General features: G+C 52.3%; 1 protein-coding gene across 1 annotated transcript; it reads left to right on the forward strand.

Annotated features, from left to right (window-relative positions):
* Window positions 1-453: 453 nt before the first annotated feature.
* Window positions 454-8627, forward strand: LOC309796152 (ferritin heavy chain-like; the record flags this gene model as incomplete). The annotated part of the gene is made up of 2 exons (XM_082609209.1): window positions 454-650; window positions 7964-8627. The coding sequence occupies 2 exons, from the start codon at window positions 454-456 to the stop codon at window positions 8625-8627; spliced, it is 861 nt and encodes a 286-aa protein (XP_082465335.1).
* Window positions 8628-9686: the final 1059 nt, after the last annotated feature.

The raw sequence follows: 9686 nt of genomic DNA on the forward strand, positions 1-9686 counted from the left end.
GCCCCCTTCCCTAACCTCCAGGACTGGCAGCCACTTAAGCTCCGACCCTAGGAAATCAGCCGCTCCCAGGGGCTTGTCCCACCACCTGGGAACAATTACCCCTGTACCACTCTGGTGGCCCATTAGGACAATAAAAATGCACAGTCCTTTTTGGCCCTACTAGACATGGGGACCCAAGTCACTGTCATTCTAGGCAATCCCTCTGTATCCCCTTTTACCTACAGGGCATTGCTGGTAAGACAATCAAAGCTTCACAAACCTATTCGCATATCACGACTGGGACCCTTCCCCTCAAATGGCTTCCTCTGGTGGTGGCCCCCCAGCTCGTTCTTTCCTATTATAGGCATGGAGGTACTGACACAACACCGTGCCACATGGAATAAGCCCAAGTTCTTGGCCTTCCTGGTGGGACTCTCCAAATGGACGCCAGGGACTCTTCCTCCCCTGGTCAAGATGGTCAACATTCCCCAGCAGCGACTTAAACAGGCCACTGAAGGCCTACGCCCTGTCAATAAAGATATGCTTGAGACTGGAGTCATGAAGCCACCATCTCCCCGTTCAGTAGCCCCATCTGGCCAGTACTTAAGCCAGCCAGCAACCAAAGGCACCTCACCGTTGACCATCAAAACCTCAGTGGCTCAGGTTCCCCAGTAAGGCTCCAATTCCTAATAATATAGAACTGACTGAGGATGTACAGTCGGCCCAAGGAGCGTCCTCTGTGTTCACTGACCTACTAACATGTTCTAGTCTGTTCCCAGCTTGGAGGAATCCCAGGCTCCGTTTGCTTTCACTTTTGAAGGGGGCAGATTATACATTTACGTGCTTCCCAGTGGGATACTGAAACGGCCCTGCAACCACACACAACCTCTGCCACCAGGACTTAAGCACCTTAAGCCTCTTGGGCTCTTTTAGGAACTGAGCCCCTAGCCAGCCCGCACCTGGTATCACTCTGAGCACAAGTTCCTCAAGTGCCCTGGGTTAGAGATGCCTCTTAAGAGAAAAGCTCAGCACGGCCACTGATGCCTCCTTGCTCACAGGGAAACGGTTCCTTCAGGGGAGGGCTAAACCTGAGGTCAAAGGCCTTTCCACGTGACAGGAGGATGTGCTTTCCCCCATGCTCAGCCCCTTGCCGGAGAGAGAAGGGACAGCCCCCACCCCCACCCCACCCCGTTTTCTCCTCCTGTGGCTACTTGGGGAGCCCCTTGGGACCAACTGTCTGAAATGGACAGGGAGTTAGCGCTCTTCTCCAAGGGCGCTGCCGTCACTGCATGCCACGCAGCTCGCTGGAGGGCTGCGTCATCCACCCGGCCTCGGGCACCTTTCTGCTCGAGGGGGACACTCCTGGCTCAGCCCAACTGGCAGAACCTGTAGCTGTTCAGCCCTTAAGGAGGCCACCAAAAAGGGCCTTTCACAGACTCCTGGGCTGTTGCTAACAGCCTTGCAGTTTGCTCTGGCCAATGGCTAAGGGACACTTTTCTCATACGAGGCAAGGCCATCTGGGGCTCCAAGGTACGCAAGGAACTAGGAGAATCCCCACCCCCTCTCATCAATTCTCACGTTTCTGCTCACGCTAACCGCTCCACACCTGAGGCCACTTTTAGGAATACTGCGGTCAGACCCCCTCACTCAGCCCTCCACTCTCGGCCCCGTAGATGCCTCAGGGTACTGACCCTTCTCCCCAGCTGTGAAAGGGACCCGCACAACCTCGGGTCATCGGGGAATTCGTGCCTTAACAACTCGTGCTCGTGCGAGGGGACGCCCCCCTCCTCGGCGGCAGCCAAGGTGGTGATAGATGAGCGCGTTCTCTGCACCCAAGCCAAACAACGGGGACCCGCTCCCCCGGGGAGACCGACCGTACTCCCGCTCTGCTGGGGCTTCCAGATAACCCATCACCGTCACGGATACTTGACACGAGGCTTCTCTCGGTGAACTCCACCCACAATTCCTCCCCAAAACAGGTAATCTCTTTCCTTACTACCCTCACTGCTGTTCCCTTCAGATCGCCAACCATTGCTGACTCTGACCAGGGCGCCCACTTTACCTCTCAGGAGATTCAACAGTGGGCTCTCTCACCCAGCATTCTTCCAAACTTCCACCTAGGTTCCCACCCCAGGTGGCTGGCCTCATCAAGCATCTTAATGACCTTCTTAAAGAGACACTACTTAAATGATTTTCAAGCAAGTGGTTCTCGAAATGGAGGGAACTCTTGCCGCAGGCCCTCATCTTGCTTAATTCTCACCCCCTGAGCCTTTATACCCCTCATACCAATTAGCACACAATTATCACACACCCTCCAAAATGCCACTTCGGGTCATTTCTGGCAGGTCTCGAGCTTTCACACTCTAGCACGATGCCCTTTAAATTTTGACCTCTGACTCCACTTCCCTGTGCTGCTATAAATTTCTTTTTAATCATCTGACCATCTGTTTCCCTCTGATATAGCCCGACCGAGGGCAGAGAGTCCAATATGGTCCCCTCACCACTGAATGCCCCACAGGCCACAAGCCCACCAAGTCAGTGCAAGATCATCTCTTCGGAGATCCTGCCAACGGTGACGACTCTCCAAAAGCAGCCACCTCCACACCGGCCACTCTCACCAAATACAGTGGCTACAAGAGTTGCCTAATGAAACTGAATGCCCCACCTAACTTAGAGGAAGTACCAGCCATCGCCCCGGGACCAACCAGTGGCGCACTTTGGGGGTCTGAAAGAGGGAAAGGAACTCTGCTTGGTGGACACAGGCCACATTGGGGGATGAGAACATGCCGAGCAAGCTACGAGTCGTGGCCTGACCCCACGCCAGACAAGGCAACCCTGTACTTTCCCCCACCAAGCAACCGCGCTCAGCCATTAAGCAATACACACAGATAGCTCATCCAGAAGGACCCTGACCCAAGCTCCTTCAAACGTCAGCGCTCCATCTGGTGACGGCTATTCTTATTGCTTTGTACCGCCTGGGTGATAGGGTTGCTGGTAGAGCCCTTGGGCCTAGCCCTCACCCAGATATACTGCTGTAAAAACACTGCTCCGGCCCACAGTAGCACCACAGGGTGGAAAAGCAGGGAATGCTGGCGAGCCCTGTTGGAAGGGCTCAGGCTAGTGTGCCACTGAGTCTGAGCGGCAAAGGGATCGCATCCCTTTATAGGCAAGGGGCCCCTGGAAGCAGTGTCTAAATGACACTTGCCCAATTTCAACATCAAACAGTGCTACAAGCTAACTGGCCCTATGATGGCTCGTACATAAAACCCACCTGGGTACAGGGACTGTGCTCCCAGGATTTGTCCACTGATTGCCCTCACGGGTTGAGCCCAGGAATGCCTAAGTAGCATCCATAAGATCTCCCGTAGCCTGGGATATAAGTGTGCCCAGAATCGTTATGTGCTTGATTGAGCTCCTCCTCCGGGAAGGAAAGGACAGCAACCCACTCTGTTGCTAAATGTGCCCCTGATGACCCCAGAGAGCTCTTAACATTTTGTTCCACTAGCAGCAGGCGTCAGATGTGCAGCTCGGTCCTCGGGGAAGCCTCTAAGTTATATCAGGTTAGCCTATGCCCAGCCCATGATCAATACCCCAACTGCATAGCCACGTGCGAGCATGCACCCGCCCCTGGGTGGCCACCACTCCAGAGGACCTCACCTCTGAGTGAGACAGACTCACTGCTGGAGAGGATACCATTCCAGACAATACCACCCCAGCCCAAGAGTTCACCACTGGAGATGCCTATGTGTCCTATACCAGAGATGACACCCCTGGGCCTTGGCACGAGTTGGAGACCTAGCTGCTCACCCAGGTGGCCCGACTTCCCAGTTTATATTGCGGAACGCTGCCATGCAGATTCAGACTTTCCAGAAACAGTGGAATAAACGCATTGCCCCGATGGCATCGGGGGACAACCTACTATGATATGATTTTGCAGAACTTGCTAGCTCCTTGCTGGCTGACCCTACCCTATACCAAGAGGCTCGTCAGACTGTGAGTTTGTCCCCTGCCGACAGCAGGACAGCACTGTATTGTATTTCCCCACGGAAGAAGGCCACGGTGTGCGCTCCAAACCAGACAGCTCTCCGCCTACAAATGACTGAAGGCTGTTAACGTCCTCACCACTAACTCGGATGCTTCAGCATCACAGGGGCGACTGTCCTGTAAGCAGCTGACTAAGGATTTTTTTCTATTTTATTTTTTTCCTGTAATGCAAGTGCCTGACCTTAAGCTTCGGATTGCCTAGGCACCCACATCAAAGACAGCTACCTTGAATAAACACACTGCCAGCTACAGGACTAGAGGAAGAGCCAGGCGGCCCCGCCCCAGAAGCTTCCTTTGTTTCGGAGATCTCTGGTCCACTTAGGGAACTGACCATCTGACCACTTGTTTTTCCCTTCTGGCATTTTCATTCCCGCTCATGTTTTAAATTCACCAATAAAGACTGAACCTGGGAAACCCCAGGCATCCCATGCTAGACCCCAATAAAGGACCCCAGGCCTACACACGTACTCTCGTTTTACCCATGACCTCGCTGTGTGGCTCCACGCGTGCCATGTGTCCTCCAGGACCTGTGAGTCATAAACCATGTTTTTTTTTCAAAGTTCCCTGGTGGTTGTCACTGAACTGCATCTTGCAATCATAATACGAACCGCAAGGTGGTGGTGGTGGTGGGGGCGGGTCCAATCACAATACTGGCTCCCAAAGGGGAAATGTCTGTGAGGGCTGCCTCAAGCAGTATGGCCCAGGTGAGGGCCCCAGGCATTTCTGGACAATAGCATCACTACTGAGAGGCTGAGCCCACCCCCAAGACTTGTGTTGTTTACCTTCCTCCTGTAGTGGTTCTTCCTCACCCCTCCTTGGGTCAAACGGAGCATCTGAGAAGCAGTCAGTAATCACAGGACCACAGCTAGACTAGAAGGCTCCACAAGGGAGTCACAGTCTCTGGCCTCATGGGACAGAGGAATCATTAAAACTCCTTCGGGATTAAGAAGTACAACTGAGGTATTGGATTTTTGAACAACACGTGCTCAATCACAAAGTAACGGTCAGGAAAGCACTGAGGACCAGTGATGATCCCCACTGCTCTTTGCGCTCGTTTCTATAAGAAATGGGTCTGAGTCCACTGCTGGCCACTAAATGCACAACATGGGTGGTTTTCTGACCTCTCAGCCCTACCCCTCCTTGCTCCCCCCCCAGATTAAAAAATCAGGTGTGAAGCATTAGGGTCCACATTGGAGAAGTGTGGTTTAGTTACCCCAAAGAGGTACACAGAACCAGTAAGCAATTTTGGCGGATTTACGTGCATCACACTGTGGAGAGAGGGAGACGGGTGGTGATCTTCATAAGACCTCACAAAGTACACTCTGGTTGCAAAGAAGCATACACACGTGTCAATGGTTATGTGGAGAATCGACCAAGGGACAGGAGTTTGGGAGAGAGGTGCTCACTAATTCTCTAGAAAACTGATTGTAGTCTATGTGGAAAGGCAACCCAGGTCTCTGTTCTAACCCTAGGATGAAATATTGATGACCCCCATTGAAAGAGGATGAGAGATCACAAACTGAAGAGGAAATGTCACCTATCCATAAGACCAGCAGAATGTAAATCACGAACAACCCAGCTGGAGGGGTTGGCCAGGAGGCACAGGACAGGAGTGATGCCCAGCTTCAACGCCCTCGTCCCGGCCGTGCTCAGGGGCTTGGCGGCCTGCTGAGGAAAAGTTTTGTTCCCTCTCAAACTGTGGTCCTTCATAAATTTTAAAAAATTTACTTAAGCTTCTTTCCTAGTAGAAGCTGAGCAAGAAGAGACTGTCCTGTATGGCTGGGTACGGGAAAGCTGGCCTCGCTGAAGGTCAGGACTGTGCCGAGAAGGGGGGCAGGGGGGTAACTGAGCTGCTACAGAATCAGAAAGCCGTCTGTCTGCACCTCTTTGTTCTCTCATTATGTAAACCTGGGAGAGGCCTCAAGAAACCACATGACACAGTGTCCTGTGTATACCCCATTTTATTGACTGAGGTCACTAGGGGTGTAGCTGAGAGTCAGATCTGACTTTACTCCAGTTTCCACATCATCTTGCACAAGAAGTTTATATCGCAGACTTCAGTTTCCTCGTGCGGGAGATGATAAAAACAATCCTCCCTCACGGAATGGCGAGGATTAGTGAGAAGGCAGGGAATCACCGGGTCTGGTGAGGACTCATCAAATCTTTCACTGGGACTGGCGCCCTGGTCCCCTTGGTTAACTGGTGCTCACTGCGGCCAGGCTCCCGAACCCTGGCCTTCATGGAGAGCACTGCCAGGCAACCCTGCCCCAGGGACTCCAGAGGCTGCGTCTGGGAGCTGAAGCCATCTTCCACCCCCACAGATGTCTCAAACTGGTTGTTCCAGGCCTTTCTGAGCCCACTGTTGTTGCTCCTTTCTCTCTCTCTCCTCTTTTCCAAAGGCGAGGAACTGCTCAGCAAATGAGGTGCTAAGCGCCCGGCGTGCTGTGTGGTGGAGGAGACACACACAGGTCTGGGACTCCCTCCAGTCTACAGCCCTCACACTCCAACACGGAAGGCTAACTGGGACAATCCCTGGACCATCTCCCGAGCTCCGCTGCCAGCTCTGGACCAGTATCCTCCTCTTCGGGGGAGCTGCCCCACACAAACACATCCTCCAGTTCTGTGGTTCCGGGGGCGCCCCCATTCCTACGTGACCCACATCTCGCTCACCACAGCTGATTGGTTCAGGGGTCAGCCAGTCCCAGTCCCACCCCTTATGCCTCCTGTTGTCGGCTTAAGGCCGGGCACCTGAGGACCAGCCTGGGTTTGTTCCCCAGCACTGAGGGAAATGGAAAAACTTACTCCTTGTGCTTCATGGGTCTTTGAGGGATTTTTCATTCCACTCTCCAGGAGGGAAAAAGGGAGCAGGACTGATATATATTATTGGTGAATTTAGCAAAAGAAATAAGAGCATGATGATTCGGCTCTATCTAGACTGTTTAACTTTGGGATCTGCATTTGCACCAAGAGGAAATGCTATAAGCTTACAACGGCTTATAACCTGTAGTCATCCAGAACTTCCTTTGGGGAACTAGTCAGGGTAGGCTAACTTCTGTCACAAATATCCCAAGTCTTGCTGGCCTAAGACAGTACATCTTTATTTTTTGTTCTGACCAAGATCCAGTGCACAGTGGTGGTGCAGGCGATGGGGTGATAGTCTCCTTATGTCATTCTAAGGCTCAGGAAGGGAACCCATACGAGAGCAGGTTTCAGATAACCGCAGACCCGCTCAGCAGAAGAGGAAGAAACAAAACAGAACGACACAATCTATTACAGAAGAGATACACGAAAGTCTTCTAATGTCAGAAGATGCCAAGCTTATTGGCACTTGGGATGCTCCCTATCTTACCTACAAGCTCCACACCATGTACCCCAAATAGAAAAGACTCCCTAACTGACACACTGAGCCCCTCCATTCAGAGGAGAAGACTCTTATGAAATGGGCGTCCCAACTGTAGATCAGATCCATGCTAGTTACCTTGGCTGATCACATGACTCCTTTACTCCCAGATACGAATGGACACATGTTTGCCAGATATTTGAGGAGAGTCAAAGAGAAGATCATGATGAACAAACAGAACTATTTCTGGAGAAAAAAACAACTATAATACAGGAAACGGAAGAGAACAGTACCAAAAATTACAAATTCATATTCTCAGAATTTTAAGGAAGACACTGGGTTTATAAAATGAGAACAGGGTGCTATAAGAGGGCACAATTAGAGAACAAGAGAAAGTCCTTGGAAACAAGTATTTTTGCAAAGTTAAAAACTTAATAGATACCAGGTGCGCAGGTCAAAGTCACCCTGTCTCACCCAGGCTGTGAGGGAACGTGGGTGCAGCGTTTCTGCCCCGCCCACCCCACGCGACCACTTCCGGTAACAGAACCGCAAGCCCACCGCCTACCTCCCGTAACGGACCCCATTTCCGGTCTGTCCCAGAGCGGCCGCCCTCTTCGACCACACGGGAGAGCTCCGAGGCAGCGACCGCAGGCCCCGCGGCTTCGCCTTCACCTTGGCCTTCACGCCCGCCACGATGCCCGAGCCGTCCACCATGGAGCAAGCACCGCCCTCGCAGGGGCGCCAGAACTACCACCCCGACTGCGAGGCCGCCGTCAACAGCCATGTCACCCTGGAGTTCCACGCCTCCATGTTCTGCCTGGACGTGGCCTTTTACCTCCGCCGCGATGGCGACGTGGCCGTCAGGTACTTCACCTGGTTCTTCGTGTACCGCTCCGGCGACCACAGCTCGCGGGTCTGGAACCTGATATGCCTGCAGAACAACCGCAGGGGCCGCCTCGACTTCCACGACATCGGGAACCCAGTCAGTGACAACTGGAAGAGCGGCCTCAAGGCCATGAAGTGCGCCTTGTTCTTGGAGAAGTGCGTGTACCAGAGCCTGCTCCACCTGTACCAGCTGGCCACCTACAGGAGCGACCACCGCCTGTGCCACTTCCTGGCAACTCACTACCTCAGCCAGCAGGTGGCGTTCATCAGAGAGCTGGAGGGTCATGTCACCACCCTGAGCATGATGGAGGCCCCGGATGTTGACCTGGCAGGGTCCCTCTTTGACAATCTCACCCTGGGCGACAGCGACAAGAACTGAGCCTGGACTGGACTTCCCCAGAGCCACGGGGTGACCAGAGCCCTGGTCACCGTGCCTGCCATGCAGACGGCAATACTGCCCTTGCAGAGAAGTTCGCTTAAGTTTTTGGTTTTTTTTTTTTTTTTTTTTTTGCAACAAGTGCAGGACTCTCTTTTCCTGGACTTTACGTTATCACTTAAGTTTTTTTCTTCCACTTTTTCCGTTTCTTCCAATAAAGTTATTTGGTTCCTAAAGAAATAAAGGTCTCTCCTTGGTTCCTGTGTGCAAATCGCTCACTTTGTAAAACAGGTATCCAGGAGGCTCTCCACCCACCCATGCCACACCCACATGCAGCTCAGGATCTCCACAGAGGGAGGGAGAAGGCATTCCATGGGGCCCTGGAAAGTGCAAAATCCATCTTCCCCTTATAAACAATGTGGGTATATGGGGGGTGGTGAGGTGAGGCCCTGCTGAATGCGGGTGCCTGCGAATAGCAGGAGTATAAAAACACGGTATAAAAATCACAGTAGCGTTGCTTCTGGAGGAATGGGATGGGACAGGGATTAAAGTAAAGGGTCCTTCAACTTTACCTGAAAACTCTGAGTTCACTAAAATATGTAAATGTTAGTGTTTGTTCATTCTGGGAAGCAAGATGGAGACCCCAGAAGCCAGCTTGGCAGGGTCCCTCTTTCACAAGCTCACCCTGAGCAACAGTGATAATGGTAACTGAGCCTCAGGCTGGCCTGCACACAAACATAGGGGTGACTCCCTAGTCACCATGCTGGACATGCAGACTGCCCTTACAACACGTGCACATGTAGGTGTTTCTACTGTACTCTTTCTTCCATTAAGGTAACATGGTACCCCAAACCCCAAATTACCTCAATAGAAGGACTGAAAAATATAAGGTCCAGGCTGAAGGTCAATTTGTGATATTGAATATCAAGTAGAATATAGCTCTCTGAAGGTGAAGCCAAGTTACTCTGACTCTGGCTGCTTTGAAGAATGTAGAGGATGAGGACAGTTGAAGCTGAAAGACCAGTTAAGAGATCACTGTAGCAGCCCAGAGAGACAATGGGG

The sequence above is a fragment of the Mesoplodon mirus genome, assembly GCF_964341445.2.
Source record: "Mesoplodon mirus genome assembly, chromosome: X".
Classification (NCBI taxonomy): Eukaryota; Metazoa; Chordata; class Mammalia; order Artiodactyla; family Ziphiidae; genus Mesoplodon; species Mesoplodon mirus.